General features: G+C 43.1%; 1 protein-coding gene across 1 annotated transcript in view; it reads right to left on the bottom strand.

The window, feature by feature from the left end:
* cacna1g (calcium channel, voltage-dependent, T type, alpha 1G subunit) overlaps positions 1-25,670 on the bottom strand; it is a 341,612-nt gene that overhangs the window by 208,296 nt on the left and 107,646 nt on the right. Inside the window, exon 16 of the mRNA XM_069923288.1 lies at positions 4,361-4,512. Within this exon, the coding sequence (XP_069779389.1) occupies positions 4,361-4,512 (152 nt within the window). The remainder of the gene's footprint in view (positions 1-4,360; positions 4,513-25,670) is intronic.

Genomic DNA, 25,670 nt, shown 5'->3' with positions numbered 1-25,670 from the left:
GGACCCATTTGGGTTCCAGCTATCCCTGCCTTTTTTGTTGGCTATGTGGAGCAATCCATGCTACAAGCTGACACAGGCAAGGCCCCTCAACTCTTCCTCTGCTACATCGATGACTACTTTGGTGCAGCCTCATGTTCCCATGATGAGCTCGTTCACTTCATCTACCTTGCTACCAACTTCCACCCTTACCTCAAATTCACTTGGTCCATCTCAAGAAACACTCTCCCTTTCCTCGATCTCTCTGGATGAGGACTTCCATGCCAGATCATCAGAGATGTCTTCCTTCTTCAAACAACATGGCTTTCCCTCTACCACCATCAACTCGGCGCTCGCCCGCATATCCTCCATTACTTGCACACCTGCCCTAGCCCCCTCTGCGAAAAGGACAGGATTTCTCTTGCCTTCGCCTACCACCCCCCAGCCTCCGCATCCAACACATCTTCCTCTGCCATTTCCACCATGTACTACGTGATCCCACCACTAAACACATATTTCCCTCTCCTCCCCTCTCCACCTTCCGCAGGGACTGTTCCCTCTGTGACTCTCTTGTTAACTTCTCCCTCCCCACCAATCGTTCCCTTGGTAACTACCCCTGTGACCGCAGGAGATGTTCCACTTGTACCAACACCTCCTCCCCCAGCACCACTCGGGGCCTCAAAGAGTCCTTCAAGTGAAGCAACATTTCACTTGTGAATCGGCAGGGGTCATCTACTGCATCCGGTGCTCCTGTCATGGTCTCTTCTACATTGGAGAGACTGGTTGCAGACTGGGACATCGCTTTGTTGTGCACCTCTACTCTGTCCGCTGCAATTATGTGGATATCCCAGTGGCCACCCATTTCAATTCTCCATCCCATTCTCTAGCTGACATGTCTGTTCATGGTTTCATCCAATGCCAGATTGAGACCACCCGTAAATTGGAGGGAAAAAAAATCCTCATCTTCCGACTGACCACCCTCCAACTGGATGGCATTGATACAATTTCTCTGGCTTTCCTTATCCCACCCCCCCCTTTCTTCCCCTGTCATCTTTCCCTATCTGTTTCTCCATTCCATCTCCTTTCATACAAACATGCTAAATTCCTACCTAATCCCTTATCATATCCAACTAACATCTTTTGTTGGTCTGGATTCTGCCTCCAGCCAGCATTGTTTGAATTCTGAGACTTTCTGAGATTTCCTGCTTCTGGCTTATTCTGCATATTCCTTGAAGAAGGGCTCAGGGCCAAAATGTCGCCAATATATCCTTGTCTCCTATAGACGTTGAAAAGACCGGCCAAGTTCCTCCAGCATTTCGGTGAATTTTTACATGAATTTACTTGTCTTACTGGGGAAATGATCAATATCATCTTGGATACACAAAGAAATAGTAACTTTGGATACTTCTACATCTCTAGCGATGATTTTAAAGTCGAGAATGATCTTTGCTGCATCTAATTTTCCAGATGTACTGTGATGGAAAAAAGGAAGTGACTTCCTGTGTTTCTGAACCACTGAATTTCTAAGAGGAATGGAGCCAAGTCTACATATGCGGCTTGTATGGAGGCAGCACAGCTAGTGTCGCATTAGTGTAATGTTATTACAGTTCTAGTGACCTGGGTGCAAATCCCCCATTCTCTATAAGGAGTTTATATGTTTTCTCCATGTCTGCTTGGGTTTCCTCCAGGTGCTCCAGTTTTCCCCTACGCTCCATAGGTGTATGGGAGTTAGAAAGATAATCAGTCACATGGGTGGTTGGAAAGGCTTGTTACATCTCTAAATAAATAAAAATGAATGATTCCTCAATTGGGTTGGGACAAAAGGTTATTCAAACTGTGAAAGATAGAGGAGGTGGAATCAATACAAAAATTTCACTTTTCTTATCTCACTACTAGAATGGACCACATTTGGATGGAGGATTAATAACTGCAGAGTTACTGACAGATGGGTGCGTTACATGGATTTGGTGAAGCCAGAGTTTAATATCATTGTCTGTACCAAACAAGAGAAGCAAAAAAAAAGAAACAACTTGATACCAGAACCATGGAATTTATTTTCAAAGGAACAAAGAGACAAAGAGGAGATTTAACTGAGATGGGCCGAGCGGACGTGTAGAGCCATGGCCTGGGTCGCTGCTCTCTCACCTGGGCGAGGAACCAAACTGGACCATTGTGCCTCTTTCTAGAGAGTGCGGGGCTCCCATTGTGCCCCGCAGAATAGTGGCAGGCACATGGTGACATCACTCCCAGTCTTATGGGGCCAAGACCAGGAGGGATATAAAAGGAGGAAGCAAATTTGAATAAACAGTCTTTGCTGACTTACCCTATGTATTTAGTAGCTCTACCGGAGTAGTCGCTACAAAGGATTAATTATGCTGTTTGTTCAGGGTTAAAAGAACTGTAGCAGAGAGGTCAACAGCTGGAGAGATGTGGATTTATGTTGATGGTCGAGGATTAGAGTGTATTTCAGAAAGAAAGCAGGTGGTGAAAAGGTCTGGAATTCACTGCCTACAAAGGTAGTGAGGCAGAGATCCTCATGGTATTTAATGTATCTGGGTAAGTATTTGAGGAGCCAGGAGATATAGTCCTACAGACCACATCGTCATTACTTTCTGATTGGGTTGAATATCTCTTTCTAATATAAAACATAGAACATAGAACAATATAGCATAGTACAGGCACTTCAGCCCTCAATGTCGTGCCGACCCATATATTCCTCCCTAAAAAATGTACTAAACCCTCCCTACCCCATAACCCTTTATTTTTCTTTCATCCAGTGTTTCAACTTCCACCATCATCCCTGGCAAGGCATTCCATGCTCCCACTATACTTTCTGTGTGAAAAAGACTTACCCCTGATGTCTCCCCAAAACTTCTCTCCCTTCACTTTGCACAGATATCCCCTGGTGTTTCCTGACCCTGCCCTGTGAAACAGATGCTGGCTATCCACCCTCTCTATGCTTCTCATAATCTTACAGACCTCTATCAAGACTCCTCTCAACCTTCTACGCTCGAAAGTCAAAAGTCCCAGCTCTGCCAAACTTGCCTCATAAGACTGGTTTCCCAATCCAGGCAATATCCTGGTAAATCTCCTCTGCCCCCTCTCCATCGCTTCCACATCCTTCCTATAATGAGGTGACCAGAACTGAACACAATACTCAAAGTGTGGTCTCACCAAAGATTTGTAGAGTTGCAACATGACCTCTCTACTCCTGAAATCCCCTATTAATGAAGCCCAGCATCCCATAAGCCTTCTTAACTATTCTATCAACCTGTGTGGCAACCTTGAGGAATGTATGGATTTGAACCCCAAAGTCCCGTTGTTCATCCACATTCTTGAGCAACTGACCATTAACCCTGTACTCAGCCTTCTGGTTAGTCCTTCCAAAATGCATCACCTCATACTTATCCAGATTGAAATCCATCTGCCGCTTTTCTGCCAAATTCTGCATCCTGTCTATATCCTCACGATGACCTCTGGCCACCTTCAGCTCCATCCGCAACTCCTCCAACCTTTGTGATATCCGCAAAATTACTGACCCATCCATCCTTCCACCTCTTCATCCCAGGGGTCCCAGAACAGATAGATTCCTGTGGCACTCCACGAGTCACCAACCACGAAGCAGAATACTTTCCTTCCACTACTACTCTCTGCTTTCTTCCTACAAGCCAATTATTTATCTATACAGCCAATTTCCCACTGATCCCGTGACTCATGATTTGTCTGTGCCATAAAGTGCATCGAGTCCACGCTGCTGAAGATCCAGCTGCGCTGGGTGGGTCACGTCTCCAGAACGGAGGACCATCGCCTTCCCAAGATCGTGTTATATGGCGAGCTCTCCACTGGCCACCGTGACAGAGGTGCACCAAAGAAAAGGTACAAGGACTGCCTAAAGAAATCTCTTGGTGCCTGCCACATTGACCACCGCCAGTGGGCTGATCTCGCCTCAAACCGTGCATCTTGGCGCCTCACACTTCGGCGGGCAGCAACCTCCTTTGAAGAAGACCGCAGAGCCCACCTCACTGACAAAAGGCAAAGGAGGAAAAACCCAGCGCCCAACCAACCAATTTTCCGCTGCAACCGTGTCTGCCTGTCCCACATCGGACTTGTCAGCCACAAACGAGCCTGCAGCTGACGTGGACATTTTACCCCCTCCATAAATCTTCGTCCGCGAAGCCAAGCCAAAGAGAAAAGAAAGAGAAATGTCTACAATTGCTCAATACTATTAAATGGGTGACAACAAATGGACAGATATGAAATATTTGCTTTATATTTGTATCTTTCAAGGTTTCTAAAGTCAGTGATTTGGTATGACAATCTAAATTCAGGGACATTTAGTTTGGGATTGCAAGAAATAAATCCACGTTAACATATGACAATTTACCTAATGACGACAATGATGCCATCAAAGATGTTGTAAGGATTCTTGATGTAGCCAAAAGGTCCATACACCAGGATCTTTAGGACCATTTCCAGTGCAAACAGGCTGGTGAAGACCATGTTGCTGATTTCCAGTGCATTAGTCAGTTCCTCTGGCTGGGGGAATAAATGAAAAACACGTTAGAATGGTGAAACTTTGTGCTGAGTCCAGATTTCAGGGCAATAACTCCCTCCATTTTTAATATATAATTTCTATGCTTCTCAATTAAGGGATGTCAGTAGTGTGAGCTTTACTTGAACTGCTATCCCTCATTACTCAGTGCCATGGATTGATCAACAGCAAAGATTTTCTTGACCTACTTTAACTTTCCAAAAGTCACAATCCTTTAGAGAACAATGATGTTTATTGGAAATTCAATTAGCACTGACTGGAAAAATCATTTCGCTTAAGACCTTTACAAACCACAATGGCACAGGCATTTTTATCCCATCAGTTTGGCTGGGTTTTAAGGTCATCCACTGAGCCACCTCACCACAGTTGATATATATTTTAACGTAATAACTTCCTACATTTCCACAGAATCTAATCATGAAAGACAGATGAATGCTTAAGGTGGAAATCAGAGAACAAGAGAATATTATGCTGATGTTCTTCTTTGTCAGCTAATTTACTCACCTGTTGGAGATAATCTTGTCCACTTCAGTGTTGAAGGGAAGAGGCAGTTAACTAGTTTCCTGGACTTGGTTATTCCTCAAGTCAAGGATGTCTTCGTTCCTATGGGCTCTCAAATGGCTTATGAGTCCCATCTTGGAAGGTGGCCCACTGTGTGAAGATCCCTGTGTGTGTATTTGTTTAACGTGTACTTAACGTTGCACTCCAAGAAGCACACGATACTTCACCAATCAACCAACTAGTTCCAATGGCATGGAAACTGATGGATTTGTTGCAGCCCTCATCCGCTTTCACAGCTGTTGATTTTGAAGTAACTTCATCCACCTGTTCCATGGTCTTGGTTTTATTGTTCTCTGTCAGGGACCTCTCCCTCGACCTTACCAACATGGGTGGCCCTACCAGGAGCATAGTTCTAGACGGCATTGCTCTTGGGATCTCAGGACCACACAAGCTTATATTTAACATATGACAATTTACCTAATGACGACAATGATGCCATCAAAGATGTTGTAAGGATTCTTGATGTAGCCAAAAGGTCCATACACCACGATAGGGTGACAATCCTGGACTTTCCGTTAAAGCAGTCGGTGAATCCCACTCTAGTTCCCGTGATCAAGCAGACATTACACTGGAGATCAGTGATGGTCATCAAAGTACAATCAGGAGCTGACTTCTTTTTTCTGTTCATGAGGAACCAATTTAATTTTTTAACTTTAGTCTCAGATGAAGTATGGCTGAAGACCACTCGGATGAAATACCAGATTGCAAAGTGGATGCATCCATTAAAACACCAAGACAATTTACACCCCAAGAGATCATTGAATAAAATGTATGTTTAGGTTTCAGCAAGTATGGAGGTGAACCAGATCGAGAATGTAGTATAGAATTTTCTTACTTATCATTTGGCAGGCTAAGTGGAGTCGGGAGAACTGCAGAAATTCATTTCCAACCCATCTAACTTTGCTGCTGGAGACAAATTTCACCACGTCTAATTAATGTACAAAAGTGCAGGAGGCAGAGACATATAAAACCAATGTGTCAGACCTGAGTCTTTCATCAAAATATGAGCAAAAGGCAGAGAGGCTCCTGGGTAAAAAAGGAGGGAAGAAGGGGCATGAGGAGCAGCACAGGCCAATAGCCAAGAGGTTACAAGTCGATGTGGTGAGGAGGGCAGGGGAGAACAGCTGAGAATCTGGAAAAGGAAAGAGATAGGATGGGGGGAGTGTTAACAGAGTGCAGAGAAGTTGATGCTAATACCATCTGGTTAGAGAGTGCCCAGATGAAATGAGGTATTGTTCCTCCAAATTTCAGGTGTACTAAGTTTGACAGTGCACAAGATCGTGGACTAACATACTGGCTTTGGAATGGGGATTGAAATGTGTTGACACCAATGTAGAGGAGGTTACAATGGGAGTACAGGATGCAGGAGATGAGCCTTGCAAATTCACAAGACACTTGGAAGGACTATTTGGGGCCCTGAATGGTGGAGAGGGAGGAGGTGTGGGTGCAACTTTAGCATTTCCTGTGGTCATGGGGGTAGATACCAAGGGGGTGATTAGTGGGAAAGCATGAGTGGACAAGGAAGTTGTGGAAGTTGCAGAAGGAAGAGAGGAGAAGTTGTCTCTGGTGATGGGATTATGTTTTAGGTGGCAAAAATTGTGGAGGATGATATATTGGAAAAGAAGGCTGGTGGGCTGGTCAGTGAGGACAAAGGGAATGCTGTCCTTGTCGTCCCTGGGGGAAGAGGGGGCCAAGGTAGATGTGCGGGAAATGGAGGATATTCAGGTGAGCACCAAGTTGAAACAAGTAGAGGTGAAGTCATTACTTTTGAAGAAGGAGGATGATCTTGCATGTAAGACCTTGTCCTGGGAGCAGATGTATCAGCAACAGAGGAGTTTCAAGAAAGGTATTAGGGGTCCTCACAGGGGTCAGGGTGTGAAGAAGGGTAACTGAGGTGACTGTGGGATTAGGTGGGTTTGAACAAAATGTCTGTCAAGAATTTGTCTTCCGAGATAGAGACAGAGAGAATGAGAAAAGGGAGAATGTTGCTGGAAATGGACCAAGTGAATATGAGGTCAGGGTGGAAGTTGGCAACAAAGTGGATAAAGTTGTCATATCAAGGATGTAGCACCAATATAGATGCAGCAGAAGAAGAGTTTAGGGACCTTGCCTGTGTAGGTTTGCGGCATGGATTGCTCCACATAGACAACAAAAAGGCAGGCATAGCGGGTACCCATATCTACTCCTCTGACTTGGAGGAAGTGGGGATGAGTCAAAGGAAATATTATTGAGAGTGAGAACAAAATTACAGCCATCCAAAGGAAGGTGGTCACCTAGGGAAACTGGTTGGATCTGCTGTTGAGAAAAAAAAACGAAGGGCTTTGAGGCCTTTGGTATGGGAAATGGAGGTGTATACTGATTTGATGTCCATGGTGAAGATAAGATGGCTGAGTTCAGGGAATTGGAAGTTGTTGAAATGATGATACCATCCGGAAAATTATCCAACAGATTAGACAAGAGACTGCTCCAAACAAAGGAATTTCCATGTGCTTGTTCCTGAAGGGTCACCTGACCAGGCAGGTAGAAAGTCATTTCACTATTTCGATCAAGGCTAGCCCACCCACAGGTGAGGACTAATCTTATGATTAGCTCTCTTTGAACACCTTGCCTCACTTGGACATACCAGCTGCAGTATCAAGCCCATCATGTGAAGCAGCTCTTTCTCTGTGTTCCCTTGAGACATCCCTGAGCTCCACTCCAGCTTGTGGGCCACAGGCAACACTGGAAGTCCAACTATGACGGGACTGATCCAGATTGTGAGCCATGGGAAATGCTGAACAGGTTGTGAGGCGTGTGCTGGGAAAGGGTGGGGACTATTTAAGGCATGCACCTGGGAGAGACTGTGCAGTCTCACTCATTGTGGATTGTAACTAGATTTGTACTTTTTAGTTACTAGGTGTATTGTGCCTGCAAGTTAGCGGGTACTGTTTGTTTCATCCTCGTGTTTAACCGTGGGAATCAAGATTAGCGGTGATCTGTGTGTTTAGCTGTGGGAACCATGATAAGTAACGAGCTTCAGGAATAGCGGGTATTTGTGTGTAGTTGCTTTGCTTGTGCACGTGAGTGTGTTCTCTGTTGTGAATTGTTCCTTGTTTAAATAAAGACCTCTATTTGTAATAAATCATCCAGGACTTGTTACATCTTGTGCCCTCATTTCTTGTTCTGACCATCGTAATTGGCGCTACGAGCAGGATTTAAGGAGCCTCGACTGGACACACAGGGTTGCGATGCTTTTCATGATATTAACCCACATGTGTGTTGGTATCACGTTGTGTGTGTGTGTGTGTGTGTGTGTGTGTGTGTGTGTGTGTGTGTGTGTGTGTGTGTGTGTGTGTGTGTGTGTGTGTGTGTCTCCTGATATGCATCCATGCAAACAGGACTAATAAGAAGTGCCCCATGGGTAGAAGAGGCAAAATCCAGGGTGGTTAGATGATAGCATTGGATTTGGCAGCCTGGCCAGTCTGCTGGCAGATTATGTCAAGCCAGTGGACTGATTGGATAACTAGAGCTACGAGGGGAAGAAATGGGGCACTATATTATTTTCATCCTCACTTCTGTGGCATTAAGAGAGCCAGATGAATGACGTGACTACAGGCCATTGCCCTGAGGCACCAGCATAACACCCTGGGCAAGGAGAAACAGGAGACTACCCATCTGAAAGGTGAGGTGGAGATGTTGCAGCACCGTTCCTCCAGCATTGGGGAAATGGTCAGGGTCACGCAAACCTGGGCCTGAGAGCTAGAACATAAGGGCCACTGATCTGGCATGCAGGCTGGTGAAAATTCAGCAACAGGAAGCAGCTCCCAGTCAAGGTCAGAGCTATGATGCTGCGGGGTGTTGGCACTGAAATAGGGTCAGGTGATGGGGACGTGGATGGATAGTGAGGATGCAGAGCGTACCCACAACTGGGTCTCCCCTGCGACAGCCAGGGTTTCCCCTGCGCTGGTAGGACATCCTGACTTGAAGGTGGTAGTTCTGTCCCTGCAGTCAGAAAAACAGTGTGGGAGACAATTGGCTTGCAATAAGAGCTAGAGTACCGAGAAAGGGAGCATGTGCTCGGGAGAGCTGCAATGGGAGCAGGGATCGACCAGTAGGTGGCAACTCTCCACTCCCCTACTGAAGGATTGGGGCCAGGTCTCCCGGCGGATATGTTTGGCAGCCCTTTCCCAGCCAGGAAACCCGACGCACCATATCCCTGTGGCTGCACACTGGGAAAAGGGGAACACCCAGCGGTGGCTGGCATTTGTGGACACTGGCGCTAAGCACACACTGACTAACCTGGAGAGAGTCAACTTCCCTCATTCACAGGATGACACACCTGTAGGTACAAGCGGTGATGGTAGTGCAGATCGGCAATAGGAGTATCTGCCAAATGACACTCAGATATGCCAGCAGAGACAACTAACATGGTAGCTCCAAAAGACTGCCTGCTGACATAGATCCCTCCTGACATTCAATAAAAAAGACATGGTGGCGGGGGGGGGGGGAGGGGAAACACTGCCCAGCTCCGCAGGTTTTGGAGTCAAGTTTTGGGGGATACTGGGAGGTAATGATCATCAACCAAATTTTCCCCACACCAGCGATCCTTGGCAGGGGTGGGTGGTTCAATGGCTGGTCTTTCCCTTGGCACACTTTGGCTCATACAAAGTCTGACTCTGAGATGAGTCCCCATCTGATGTGCAAGGCTAAGGAATATTTATGAAGACAATACAACCAGCACTGGTCTGATTGATTGGTGGGAGTGTGACCAGGAAGGGTATCCGGGGATGACAGTGTCTACAGCCGACGGCCCAGTAAAGGTGGGTTCTCCCTGGGCACTAAATGGTTCATCCTGGTTATGTGGCTCCCAGGCTGACCCATAGCTATCCATGGGACGGTAAAACTACTGCTATTTGGGATGTGTGCTACCATACACATTGAAAATCGGAGGGAGCACCTGGACAGATGGAGAAACCTACTAATGAGACGGCTGTGACACTGCACAGGGAGGGATTGGATGGCCCTGGACTACCTGCTCACAGACAAAGGAGGAACCGGTAAACAGTACTGCACTACATTCCAGATCGATTAGGGAATATCACTTACTTGACACATGAGGATCAGTGAAAAAACTAAATGAGGCAGGGACTTTGAACACTAAGGTACAGAAATAACAGGGCAAAAAGACACAATGCTGGAGAAACTCAGCAGGTCAAACAATAATAGCAAAGGTAAAAAATATATAACTGATGTTTCGGGTTTGAGGCCCTCATCAAATTATGGAAAAATGTTGGCAGGTGTCTGAGCAAAAGAGTATGCAGGGTGGTGGGGGGTAGGTAGAGAAGAGAGGTGTGGTTGCAAAGGCTGGAGGTGTTATGTAAAATAACAGGGTTATTGTTATGGGAGAATTCAACTTCCCAAATATTGACTGGTGTTATAGGTTATATTTTGTTTTACATTATATATAAACATGTCTTTAAAAGAGATAGATTGTGGGGGTTTAGTGTAGGTCACCTCACAAACAGACATTATCATTTCACAAAAGACATCTCATTTGAAATGCAGGAGCTATGCATCAACAGTGACTTTATGGAAACTTTGAAGAATGTCTATGGAGTCTTCACAAGCAGGTGTATTGGACTGATTGTGTGGAATAAATGGACTATTGTCTTTAAAGCAACAGATGACCAGGCTCAGAAACTGATTCCAGTGCCAGCCATCTGTCTGGTTTCAGTTTGCTGTTCTAAGAGGGATCATGTGGTTTTGCAAACAGAGAGAGAAAAAACATGATTCTTTGGGGAGAGAGGGAGAGAGAGAGAGAGAGAGAGAGAGAGAGAGAGAGAGAGGTCAATTCTACAGTAGCTTTTGGAGGCTCTAACATGGCAAGTTGGCAGGTTTGTTGAAAACCCCATTTTGAAGATGGGTTGTAAGTTCTGAGTTCAGCCTGTTGAAAACCTTTCTAGTCCTTACAAGAGGAAATGGTTGGCTAGAATGTTTCTCCTGAAATAAGGGAAACAAGAGGAACTCTATGGTGACCTGGAAGAAGAGGTTATCATTTGGAAAACCCATGATGGGGCAAGTTTCTTGGGCAAGACAGTGAAGTGGCTTATCGGAGGAAATCAGTTTGTGTGTGTGTGTCCAACGAGCAACAAATATCTCTCTGAAACCGACAAGAACCTTCCAGAGCGGTAACCATTTACCTTTAAGCACCAGAGCCTGGTGAAAATTCATAAATGTTAAATTCTGTGCACAGTATAAGAATTGCCTGATATCGGTGAACTTGGAGAAGTGAGAAGTGAGATTGGACTGTGATTCAAAGAACTTTCCTGAACATATATACATTACATACACATGTACTTAGAATTAGAAAGGAGTTAAGTTAGGTGAAGTTAATAGTAATAGGTTAAAGTTTGATCCTGTTTTTATGTTTAAGAAAATTAAAAGCAACCTTTGTTTAAGTAACCATTTGACTTGGTGAATTTTTATTGTTGCTTGGTTTTGGGGTCCTCTGGACTCGTAACAACTGGCCTCTCCTTACTGCAAGAAGGAAAGATGGAACAGAATTCATCAGGTGCGTCCAAAAAGGATTCCTGACAAGTATATGGAAAAACCAACTAGAGGAGAAACCATACTGGATCTAGAACTCAGTAATGAACCTGGACATATGACAGACCTCTCGAGGGGGGAGCATTTCGGTAATAGTGACCACAACTCCCTGAACTTCAGGATAGCTATTGACAAGATTAGGAGTACACAAATTTATAAAGTGTTTAATTGGGGATGAGCTAATTATGATGAGATTAGGCAGGAATTTGGGAGTGTAAATTGGGAACAAATGTTCTTGGGGAAAAGCACACACTGAGAAAAGATGGTAGGATAAAGGAACCTAAAAAAGTTGATTAAAAAAAGGAAGAGACAACCAGTTAAGAGGGAGAAGGAAGCATACATATGACTTAGGATGAAAAAAACAGGAAGGGCTCATAAGATTTATACAGAGGCCAGAAACGAACTTAAGAAAGCTGGATAGGGCACAAGAAGGCCTTGGCAAGTAGGATTAATGAAAACCCAAAGGCATTCTATGTATATGTGAAGACCAGATGGATAATAAGAATGAAGGCGGGGCTGCTTAAGGATAAAGGAGGAAACATGTGCCTGGAGGCAGAGGAGGTAGGGCAGGTCCTAAATGAATACTTTGTTTCAGTATTCCCCAAGAGAGGGATCTTGGTCAATGTGAAGTCAGTATAGAACAAACTTATGTCCTGGATCATGTTGAGGTTAGGGAGGAAATGTTGATCTTCTGAAAAATATTAGGATTTACCAGGATGTTGCCGAGATCGGAGAATATGTCTTATGATGCAAGATTAACAGAGCTAGGGCTTTTTTCTTTGGAACGAAGAAAGATGAGAAGTGATTTAACAGAGAGCTACAGATTATGAAAAGAATAGATAGGGTGGAGAAGCCAGCACTTATTTGCCAGGCGAGAGTAGCAAACACCAGAGGACATCTGTACAAGGTGAGAGGAAGAAAGTTTGGGGAAGACATCAGGGTGTTTTTTTTTACATGGAGATTAGTGGTGGCCAGAGTGCATTGCCAGGGGCAATGGAGGAGGCTGGTATAGTAGGGTAATTTAAAAGACTCTTAGACAGGCACACGATGCAAGAAAAATAGAGGGTTATGGTGTGAGGTAGGAAAGGTTTAGTTTGTTGAATCGGCTTACATAGGTCAGCACAACTTTATGGGTCAAAAGTTATATACTGTGCTGCGATGTTCCATGTTCTCAGTTCTGTAAAGGCCAAATGTTTAACTGAATCTTTCTAAAACGTTTTCAAGATGAATCAAAAGATTCATTTTGAAATTTAAAGTTTATTTTAATGTTGTCAAAGTTGGCTTGATTAACCCCCCACCCCCACAAACTCTTGCAATGTGCTCCAACTTCCCTGCCAAATTATCTGGCAGTTGAAAAAGCATGTCTCAAAGTATAAAACAAGTACGTATCCCACAAATTCTTCGATAAGCACCATACTCCTCATTAAGTTTGTTCTGAATCACACTGCCAGCCAAATAATCCTGAAGAAAAGCTTAAATCAAAAGTAAATGTTCATGTGGTTGTGCTATTTCTATGAAGATCATGAAACGATAAGTCACACCACAACTAATTACTTACAGACTGATAATTCCCTCCGATGGGTTCGACATATTGCTCATTACAGAAATATAGAACAATAAACTTTCATAAATTAAGGGCTGAAGATGGCTGCAGGATAGGCATGGATGGGCACGTTCTGTCTGCATGGATGAGCCAGTGATGGAGTGCGACAATTGGAATTTGTTGAGCCTGCGGAGCAGACTAATTTAATGCTGTTGATTCTCCTGAATTACCTTGAGGAGGTGGAGATAATTTGGCGCATTATCATCCCACAGGATTTATCTGTCATGTTTTGATCCTCTTGGGAACAAAGCAAAGATGAAACATTATCTCTGTGATATCTTTTCTGTCTGCCCAGATGTTTACTGACACTTTGAATACCCCAAATTGCCTTTGTCTCCAACCTGACAGATTATTTCAAATATTTGAAAAACAAAGTTATTTTAAGTAATTGCATTACTGGCTTTTAAAATAATATTGTGGAATGACCAATATTAAAACCAAACATTAGATAATCAATGGTGGAGAAACTCAGCTGGTCAAATTGTGTGTTTTTTATAGCAAAGATAAAGATACATTACTAACATTTCGGGTTTGAACCTTTCATCAAGGTATGGAAAAATGTTGGCAGGTGTCCAAACAGAAAGGCAGGTTGGGTGGAGGGATGGGGGAGGAGCATGGTCCTAAAGGCAGGAGGTAATAGGTGGAGGAGGGAGCGGGAGTGCAGCAGCAAGCCAGGGCAGGAGGGATGGCTCGGCGAATAGAAAGGGAAGGGGGTGGAGAGCTAAGGGAAAGAAGACCAGGGGAAGGGAAGGGAGGGAGAGTAATCTGAGCAATTTGAGGGACGATGAGCAGCCTTGCCAGAAATTATGCGATTAGATCAAACAGCTGACACAGATAACCATTCCAATTGTGTATTGCTGCCCAGATTTCATCTGAAAATTAAGATCTTTCAACCACTGCAGAAAGGAAGGGTGACCCAGTCAGTCAGCAGAAGATGTTGCTAGGGGCACCAGTGAGATTAGGGCTGCAATCAGGAGGAACCATATCTGTCAATGGAAATTGTGCCTCACTGGATTGTCAACAGATCAATGCCCAAGAATATCTCAGAGTATACTGAAGGTTTGGCATGTCGCAAAGGTATAGAGAAAAAAGAGAACCCAGTGGTCAGTTATGAAGACCAGAACCTCAAAAATATATATATTTTTGCCATGTACTAATTTGCTTCATGACCTCCAAGAAACCAGCTGGCAGGAATTCAATGGTTGTAACTGCGTGGGGATTCCCAGTGCTACTTTCTACCCAATACCAGTCTGACCACAGCTTTTGGTGCTGCATGAAGTTCTGGTACATGCATACAGGACAGATAGATATCCTTTCATTGGTGAGGGTACAGAGAAGAATTATAAAGATGGAGGGCAGCATGGTTACCATAGTAGTTAGCGCAACGCTGTTATAGCACCAGCGACCAGGGCTCAAATCCTGAACTGCCTGTAAGGAGTTTATACATTCTCCCCATATCTGCATGGGTGCTCTCCCTCCGTTCAAAACATACGAGGGTTGAAGGTCAATTGGGTGGCATGTTGAAAGGGCCCGTAACCAGGCTGTAGGTCTAAATTTAAACATTCGAAAGGTTGCTGTTTAGATAGCTGAGGAAAGACAGGATGAGTTAAGGTTTTACTCATCCGAACAGCACCTGCTCTCTGCATTCATACACACTAAGAAGCTTCAGAAGATTTCCAGAGAGATGAATAGCTTAAGGAGGCGCAGGTTTAGTTTATGGTCTCAAAAGGATAGATATTATGCTTGCTCACTATAGGATTGCATAGTATATCACCAGCTCCAATTAAAGGAGAGGATAATCTTCATTGAGATAACTAAAATTATGAGGGGTCTCAATGGAATAAATAGGAAGGGTCTGTTTCCCTCAACAGAGAAGTCATAAAAGAGGAACTATAGATGATGGGGATGGAAAAATGTTTTGCCTGCCACAAAGGGTCAGGGGAGGTTTGCAAACAACAGCCTGAAAAGGTGGTGGAGGCAGAAACCCTCATCACGCTCTGTGTGTACCTGAGGGCTCTGGTCTGCAACTTAATAGGGGATTAGTTTGATAGCAAAATTTCAACTGGCATGGCTGTTATAGGCTGAAGCACTTCTACAAATTCTATGATTCCATTTCCTTACCATGCTGAGTTCTGTAACTGATCTATTGACGTGGTCAGAAATCATTTTCTGATGCTAAAAGAACTACATCTGTGGACAACATTATACCAACCCAGTAAAACAACCCAAAACACTTCGCAAAGGGGTAGTCATCAAAATTTGATAACAAGCCATATAAGTTGACATTAGGCAGGACACCAATGCAAGTTAATCAACCCCCCTCCACCCCCCAAAATCCAATTGCAGTTCATTGAAATTTGAATTGAATTTTATTTATTTTTTGTTAACCTGTTCGCTAAAAGATGAAGCATTTAATCATTCAAGGGCCCGCTTAGTTGACAGTCAGCAGCATTTTTATAATTATTTTTTATTCTGGTCCAGAAGAAACAGTAGGAAAAAAAAATGTATAAACTTGCTGCATAGCTGTTAATTTGGAAAGGTCCCTTCACTGGGTGCCAACTGTTAGGATATCATGACTAGGAATCACCATGGTAACCTCAGAATACATTCTGGCTGCTTTTATTTTCCAAAGGTCACTTCATTGCCCAACATAAATGAATGGTTCAAAGAAGCCAAATTGCCAGCTGCATCTGAAATGTTGCACATTTCAATAGCTACTATTCCATATTCAACCAATCTTTTCTAGCAACATTTTGCGGTTAAAGAAATGAAAGTTGTTACAGAGTTCTGCGTTGTGTATTGACCTATGTGTCGTGTGATTTTATGTTAAAAAGTGACAGTTTGAGCTAAGGTGAAGGTGGACTGCTGAGAGAGTGGGAGACGGACTGGGCATGTGCAGAAAATGATCTAAAAATTTCTGGTCTTGGATGATAAACCATCACTGGGTGGTGCTGTGGAGTGGAAGAAGGCCCAAACCATGAGTCATAGTCTGGAGAACAGTTTAGAATGTTGGGCATTTCAAAAAAGGGATGAACATTCCGAAGGCAGCCAGAAGGATCCAGACTAAGCCATTGTTCCTCTCTCTACAAGCAACACAAGAAGACAACTTCGAATTTTGTGCTCTCTCTCTCTCTCTCTCTCTCTCTCTCCCTCTCCCTCTCTCTCTCTCTCTTTCTCTCTCTCTCTCTCTCTCTCTCTCTCTCTCTCTCTCTCTCTCTCAAAGATCATTTGGCTTCAGTTTACCAAACAAACTGAATTTTGTTTATGATCTTTGCTTTGGTTGAGATCTAATTTTTGTGAGTCTTGTGTGTTTTATGTCTAAGTTTTTCTGTGGGCTGGTTGGAAATATAACAGACTTTAATTACATTTAGGCTTGGGTATTTATTAGTTTTACACTGTTATAGAAATTTGCATAGTAACCAGTGGGCATTGTTATAAAATGAGGGGATTTTGAATTAAAGTTTGAAGGTGAATTTTTGTTAATGAAGTAATTGTTCATCTTTACCCCTGTGTGATATGACTTCTTTGTGGTTGCAGGTTTGATCTTGTAACAAAGTAGCTAATTATTGCTGCTTCCTTTGGCCCATAACTACCGTAAAGAGAGGCCAAGGCTCCCAAACCATCAACTCTCATTCCAAGTTCAATGCAAAAAATAACTCTATGTGAGATAACTAACTCTCACCAGATATTTGATGGAGTTTGAAATTGCTTGCACCCACCACCCCCCCTCCCCCCACTTACTCCTTCACAGATAATCTACTCCCAGCTTCTAGAGGCCAGTAATTCCTTTTGCTTGATTTTGGTAAATTTATTCTTCCTCAGCTGGTTCCTGGGATGGCATCTATTCTCTGATGTGACTTTATTGAAACATACAAAATTCTCAAAGGAAGGGGTAGGAATAATGTTACCATCTGGGGGAGGAATCTTGAAATCGGGGATGCCGCCTCAAAGTAAGGGTCAGGCCATTTAGGGTCAAGATGAGGAGATAGTTCTATACTCAAGGAGCGGTGATTTTTTTTGTTATTCAATATTCCTTTATTGCCATTTAATAGTACAGAACATGTAATTGTACACAACATTGGCTTCTGCTTATTGCAAGGCAGACAAAGAGTCGCCACTAATGTCACTTGGTGCCCCTTAAAGTACAAGAGTAAAAGAAGCAAAAGAGAATCCTTTCAGAGTCACTGGGTGTTTATGGATTCATCTCCATTATTTCTACAGCCTCTGCAACCATTAAGACTCCTGTTCAATCCATAGGCAGCCAGAACTCCAGATCCAAACCTCCAACACGATCAGAAAGCCTTCAGCACCCAAGGCCCTTCTTGCCCTCAGCATTCTCTCGAATCCTGGTTCCAATACTAGGTTCCCATGAACCAGTCTCTAGCAGCCCATGTGCATCCCCCAGCTGCAAATTGCCTGCAGCCTGTGTGTGGGGAGGGGGCCCTCAGTCACTGAACCCCTCTCTGTTTTGCTGCCATGATGATTGTTCTTCATCCAAGAGGGTGAAACACGAAAGTCTGCAAACACAGTGATTGCAGTAAAAACACAAAAATGCTGGAGGAACTCACCAGGGCTTGCAGTGTTCATAGGAAGTAAAAAGTATATAACCAACATTTTGGGCCTGAGCCCTTCTTCAAGGTATGAGCTACCTTGAACAAGGGTTCAGGCCTGAAATGGTGGTTCTATATCTTTACCTCCTATGGACTGCGAGACATGCTGAGTTCCTCCAGCATTTTAGTGTTCTTCATATAAGAATAGGTTTCTTCTTGCTCATTCTTCCAAAAGATTAGTATCTATAAAGAGGTGTACTGCCCACTTATCTGATTGTGCCTGCTTGTTCATCTTTGACAAATTTGAACCAAGAAAAGGACATTCAACCTTCCCACATCTGTTTTACAAAATCTTTTATTTGCCATATTAAATCTCTTGGGGAAAAGTGTTACAATATTTCTCCTAACTGTTTTGGGTAATGGAGTGAAACTCAAGAATATCTGTCATATGCGATTGCCTTCAAAATGTAATTATGTTTAATTACTTTGTACAAATGACATTGCAATTATCCCAGCCCAAGATATCCACAGAATTCTGTGGAGTATTTTATTGTCTGTTTATATTTCTCCTTAATATTGTCAAACCTTTTCAGGAAAACAAGGTCTATGGAGAATTTATTTCAAACTATACCAGGTGAAAGAGAATATTAAACTGTACACTGATCTTCAGAATTTATTGTGGTAATGAACAGGAGATTTTCCACAGAGCTAAAGAGGGCCAAAGAAGCTTAAAATAACTGCTGGGAATATAAAAGGCATATACCTAAACAATATTGGTCCTATTTATCATTAATTTGTGCATTCTAAGTGCCTATTTATTAAACTACAAAACTATAGACTTCACTCCATTGAGGACATCTACACAAGGCGGTGTCTTTAAAAAGTAGCCTCTATCCTCAAAGACCCCCATCACCCAGGCCAGGCCCTCTGCTACCATTAGATAAAAGATACAGGAGCCTAAAAATGAGCACAAGGATGGCTTCTTCCCCACTCCCATCAGATTCCTGATTAATTAATTAACCAAAGACACTGCCTTACTTTTCCTGCACCATTATTTTAATTTTTTTGAATAGTAATGTAAGATGAATAGTTGTATTATGATGTAGCCGCAAAACCTTGAATTTCAATACCAATATGATAAAAGCCAACAAGATGGGGGATGTGGGGAATGGAGGGGCTGGGTTATCAGAGGTGATGGCGAATGGAGGGACTGGGGATTAGAGTGAGCTGGAATTGCTTTGGTATCCTTATTTATGCACTCTTGAGTTTAGTCACCTGAAGATAATCCATCTCATTGATTTTATGGCTTTGGAAGGATGTGGAAAGATGCTGACAATCCACTTTCAGAATTAGCACGACACCTGAAACTTAATTATAAGATGTGGCTTCTGTTATGTTCAAATAAAAGTAATTTGGAATGAGTTAAGCAGTTTTAAAAAGTGCAAAAAACAATCAAATTGCATCTATGAACACATTAACATTTTTACATTGAGAAAGGACTTTTTCAAGAAATATAGTCACTGTTGCTCAGCCAAATGTGCTGGCCTCCTTCATAGAATCATTCAATCTTTAACTCAGAAAAGGAGCCCATTTAGCCCATTGTGTCTGCAATGGATGTACCAGAGTTCCACCTCCAAGCCCCTTTGTTAGCATACACATTTTCCCTTGCTTCATATTTATCCAATTTTCTCTTAGATAACAATGTGACTGAAGTAAAAAAAACATAATGCTGGAAAAACTCAGCAGGTCAAACAGTGTAGTTTACGTAGCAAAGATAAACCAACATATTGGGCTTGAGCCCTTCATCGAGGTATGAACAAAATGTAGGCAGGTGTCCAAACAAAATGGTGGGGGAAGGTAGGGGCAGGGGAGGTGCACAGCCCCACAGGCAGAAAGTAATAGGTGAATAAGGGAGGGAGAGCATAACAGCAAACAGTGGGAGGGGGAATAGCTCTGTGATTGGAGGGGGGGGGAGAAGAAATGGAGGAAAGGAGACAAAGGGAAGGGGAAGAGAGGGAGAAAAGGGAGTGGACTAGCAAAAACCAAAGATCTTCACCAAGGCCAGCAATTTTATCCCTTGGCTCTTTCAATAAGCTGGGTTACAGTCCATCAGGCCCTGGGAACATCCTTAATGCTTCTCAAAAAAACAGCACCTCCTCTTTCTTCATCTCAAAATACCCTATCAATTCTCAAAATCCTTCTCCCTGTCAACCCCCTCCCCCCACTTACTTTTTCATCCATTTTACAGTATATATAAAACTGGGGTTCCCAACACCAATCCCTGCAGAGCACCACAAGCATAGGCCTCCAGCCAGAATAATACTCTTCCAACACTATTGTCTGACTTTTATAGGCTAGATGATTCTGAATCCACTGATCTAAAATTCTCACTTAGAACCTCACCCACTTTCTTTGACTTCTTGGATAAATGTGTTCCTTTGTCCTTGAGTGGTTCTATCCTTTCTGTATTGTTTTTAATACATAAAATACCTCAGGATTCTCTTTAAGCCTGAGGATATTTCATGGCCATCCTTATATGCCTCCAGGGCCCTTTCAGTTTTCGCTTCTCAATATATTTCTTTTTGACTAAGTTCATGACCTCTCTCATCATTCACCATTATATTACCTTGAGTGGTACATGCCAGTATGCCAGTCCTGGACTCTTATTAGCTGGTCCTTAACCACATGTCAGTTTAGATTTGACTGATAACAGCTGCTCCCAATTAATTCCCCCCTAATTCCTGACAAATAATGCCATAATACGTCTTCTCCAAATTGAGTATTGTCCCACAAGTTCAGGCTCATAACTATCTTGAAACTTCAGGGAACCATTGTTCCCAAAATGCTCTCCCACTGAAATGCCAATCACCTGGCCAGTTTCTCATTTTCTAGTACAAGGAAATACTATTGGCCTCCCATTAACTACCAAGAGATAGGGCAACAAATCGGTAGACAGATTTTGGGAAGATGTCAAGGAAACAGGGCTCTCATAGTGAGAGACCTTAATATCCTTAGTGACTGCGACATCCTTAGTGTGGCCTCTTCTCTGCTTGGACGATTGTCGTGTTGTTTCACGAAACTCTCCTCGATTCACTCAGAAAATTCTACCCTATCTACATCTGGAACCAAGGACATTCCAGTCAATATTGGGGAAATTAAAGTTTCCCACTCTGACAACCCTATTGCTTTTACATCTTTCAATAATTTGTCTACATTTCTCTACTACCTCAGTGGATGAGCCTTTCATTGTGACCTCTCTGAGTGCAGTTGTGACACATGTCCTGATGAGTAATGCAATCCCACCACATCTTTTGCCTCCTACTCTATCCCATCCAAATCATTTAAACCTGAAAACACTGAGCTGCCAGTCCTGTCCCTCTTGCAGCCGAGTCTCTGTAAAGGCCACAAAGTTATAATTCCAAGTTTTGCTCCGCTGTCTCTTTTGAATTAGAATAAAAACTAAATTAGTATGTATGGAGTACATCATCTCCAAGCAAACACGACTCCACTGTAAATCTAATCTGCCATATACATGTTCTGGCAAGAACTACAATTATGTGGAATTGACCCAGTCCAATTTTAGTCCAAGTGCGGATGAGATATGATGAGGTCTTGGATTGCAATCCAGCTCTGGGGATTGTAACCAGAATCATATTTATTTTAAAACACAAGATAACAGGTTTAAATTATATTCCAACAAGAATAGTTCAGCTATGAGCCAACATTAAAGAAGTTCAAACAGAAAAAGCCAAGTAAACAGCAAGCGCTGATAATAATAAATGCTGTGATAGGTGTACTAGCTCAAGCCTTGAGGATGCAGTTCATCCTTATTTGGTGCACTAAACCACCCAGAGTTGGGTTTAGGGTTGATACCCATCCAAGAGACTTCCTGACAATTGCAAAGTGTGAGAATTTAACTTTAAGCAGTTACAGGCCATTTTTCTCCCTGATTGCTCTGTGGAATACAACCTGCACGGTTCCCGATCACAGCTGCTCTGTCTTCGCCACTCGGATTTCTGGGAAGCCCATCACATCCTTAAATAACTCTCCTCATCACAGCTACAGGCGAAGATTCTCATAGAGGGGGATGGAAAACGTGAGGGAAGAGGTGCAACTCTTTGTGTGTAGTAAATCACGAAAATCTGTAGATGCCGTAATGGAAGTAAAAACACAAAATGCTGGAGAAACTCAGCAGGTCAAACCGTGCCTTTTATGTAGCTTCGGGCTTGAGCCCTTCAACAAAGTATGGAAGAATGTGGGCAGGCATCCGAACAAAAGGATAGGTGGGGGGAAAAGGCAGGCCTCCCTTCTCTACCTTTTACCTTCTGCCTTTGCTCTCCCTCTCCCCTACCCTTTTGTTCGGACGCCTGCCCACATTCTTCCATACCTTGATGAAGGGCTCAAGCGCAAAACACCAGTTATGTATCTTTACCTTTTGCTACCTAAAGGCCGTGGTTTGACCTGCAGAGTTTCTCCAGCATTTTGTGTTTTAACTCTTGGTGGGTTTACTTGGCTGTACCCAGAATGCTCATTCTCCCAGACTGGGTTGCTTGCCTTGGGACACAGTCACATTGCTCAGGCAGAGATGACATCTTCTGTGCTGGGCACGATTCTGAAAGTCCAATAAGCACCATGAGACTCAGCAATGATGTACAAAACATGCAGAGGATTGAAAGCTCAGATAGTCGCATACAGTCTTCAACAAACCAGTGTCCTTTTGGGGTCCTTTAATCCATGTCATCCAACTGACTTGCTCTAGGGCTTAATCCTTGGTTTACTGGGATTTAGAAATCAAGGTTGTACATTATCACTCATCTTATTTTTTTCTGTCACTGATGTTCATGTTGACTGCATTACATGTGCAAACAGCACTGGAAAATTATCAACTCTGTGAAGGCGGATGCTCCATGGAACTACCTGATGCAGCTGGGAAGGATTTCAAACAGCAAAGAATGCAAACCATGTTAAAATATGCACAACACAACTTCTGTAAACAATTTGTATACACAAAATTACAGGTGCTATTAGCTCCAGATTTTGGTTTCCTCTTCAGTTAACAAGTGTCCTGTTGATGCAGAATTGTGTCACACAGATCAGGAATTTAATTTAATTCTATCGAGTACTGGCATTCCATTCCATACAGTCGTGCTTGTGCACGGCTACCAATCAGACCCAACACAAGTGCCTTTTCTTGTTCCCTAGGAAATCAGTGACTGGCATCTCCTTCCCAACATGGCTAACATCTCCGGGACCGGTGCTCCTCCGCAAGCACGTGCGGACCCACAGGTCAAAACCCCTGGTTGAGCAGGTACTCCTTCTCCATTCAAATATGAATTATGCCTATGTCAGGTACACCAATGGACGTGAGAACATCGTCTCAACCAGGGATCTGGCACCAGTAGGGGCCCTTCCCTGCACCCCCAACCACAAGAACCCTGACCAACCTCTCCACCACAGGTATCCTTGGCCCACCAGGATTCACCAGGAGCCAACCTCCTTCCCCTGCCCTCCCCGACCATTGACCAGGAGCCAACCCTGTGATGGTCACAGAGGCACAGACAGATGCCATACCACCTGAACTTGTAAATACTATCTGTCACTGAGACACCTCCCCTCCTGGACTCATTTTAAGAAGGGGGTGAATGTTGTGATACAACCACAGCACTGGGCTGCGTACCTACCAGCCTACTGCAGGAGGCGACCTCTGTACCTGCAGCAAGACCACCTGGGAGGCTGTCTCCACCTGGTCGGCTGTCAATCACCAGCCTGTATATAGACTTAAGCTGGTCTCTCCCAGGCCAGTCACCTGTGGAGCTATCGAGACTACTACTGGAGTGCAACAGTTTAAGTGAATTAAAACCTGTAGAACCGTCTTTTCTGTGTTTTATGTCTGCTTGCTGCACCACAGCGCACCACAGGCATTGAGCTATTGCTTTACTCACCTGTAGGATTGCTCGTCTAATACAGATATGAATACCTGGGTTTTTGTGGGAAATTTGCAAGATTGATTACGATCAGTGTAACTTTTTGTTAGAATTCAAGGTCTTTGTTGAGTAATCTCTCCGGTTTTAATTTAACCAGTTGTGGAACAACAATTGCGGCACTACTAAATATCTTGAATCTTCCTTTCAGCGTGAACCACGTTGCAGCAGGTTTGGAGTCACAAATGGGTCACAATGGGTCAGGATAGCAATTCTCTTCCCTGATGGACATCAGTGGGGCTTGTTTCTGGCTGTAATGTTCTATGGTTCAATAGTTCTAACTGGATAGCTTTTTCTCATTATTTGGTAATTTTTTGGTCTCCATTATTGAGACTTTTTAATATTTTGTTTAAAAATGCCATCTTATTTAATAAATTATATTTAAATTCCATAACTTCTGTGGAGAGATTTGAATTCATGCCTCTGGAAAATTTGATCCGAATCTCTGGATTATTAGTTCAGTCATGTCACAATTAACACATTTACATTGCTGAATTTATGCATCATATTTTTAAAATAATTAAAATGTATATTTTCATTAACTTTGCTACAGTCCCTTTACATTTTTGTTTCCCAAAAAATATATTTATTTATTTTTTACAACACTTTGATTCTCAGCCCCAAAAGCTGAACATTTCAAAACCAAGATAGACAGATAGTGGTCAGGTGGAGAAATGAACATAGATTAGAAATGGGTTAATAGAACTGAGGGATGAATTGGTTTACCAGAACAATCCTGAGAGATCAGATGCAAGCTCCTTGTCCTTAGTTCTGGTGAGAGAGCACTCAACCACACTTGCACCTTCCAAATATCCACAGAAAGTAGAATATCTTGCCATATATTTCATAGGCAATAGGAGACCCTGCTTGTCTGTTGCAGGCCTTCACTCACCATTTCTGATTGTTGGGGCCTTTGATAAGAGCCTAAATCAATACTTTCCTTGGTAAACAAGAAAGTTTGCAGATGCTAAGGTCAAGCACAAGAGAAACCCAGCAGGTCTTGCATGTCCTTGTCCACATAGAAAATTTCTGATTTATTTCCAGATGGTTCACCACCCCTTTCAGCTTCCACAAGTGGTGCTTGGTAGGTAATCTTGAATCTGCATTCTCTTTATCTTGGAATCTCACCGCTGGACTTATGATGTAAAAGCCTCTGTGCTTTGATCCCTGAATCATCATGATCCTGAGCCTGTTTTTACACTTCTCTACATACCATTCTTACCAACATTTATCCTCTGATCTGGCAGCTTTCTCCTTGTTGCTTGAGTTGATCATGTAATCTACAGCTCTTCTCCAGAATGGGAACAGCTTTCACAAGTGGTAAAAGTCAGTTTGCATCCTTGAGAGAAGAAAGAGACTGGGACCATTGCTGTTTGTCATTTATATCAATGATCTAGATGATAATGTGGTAAATTGGATTAGCAAGTTTGCAGATAGTACTAAGATTGGAGGTGTTGTGAACAGCAAAGAAGGTTTTCAAAGCTTGCAGAGGGATCTGGACCAGCTGGAAAAAAATGGGATGAAGAAAGGCAGATGGAATTTATTGCAGGCAAGTGTGAGGTGTGGCATTTTGGAAGCACAAACCTAAAATGAACATACACGGTGAATGGTAGGGCTTTGAGGAGAGTGGTAGAACAGAGAGATTGGAGAATACAGATACATAATTCCCTGAAAGTGGCGTCACAGGTGGATAGGGTTGTAAAGAGAGCTTTTGGCATAAATCAAAGTATTGAGTGTAGGAGTTGGGATGTTATGGCAAAGTTGTCTAATACATTGGTGAGGCCAAATTTGGAGTATTGTGTGCAGTTTTTGGTCACCTAACTACAAGAAAGATATTAATAAGATGGAAAAAGTGCAGAGAA

Source organism: Narcine bancroftii, chromosome 3, assembly GCF_036971445.1.
Source record: "Narcine bancroftii isolate sNarBan1 chromosome 3, sNarBan1.hap1, whole genome shotgun sequence".
Classification (NCBI taxonomy): Eukaryota; Metazoa; Chordata; class Chondrichthyes; order Torpediniformes; family Narcinidae; genus Narcine; species Narcine bancroftii.
Note: the sequence above shows the minus strand (reverse complement) of the source record. Positions and strands in the feature narration are given on the sequence as shown.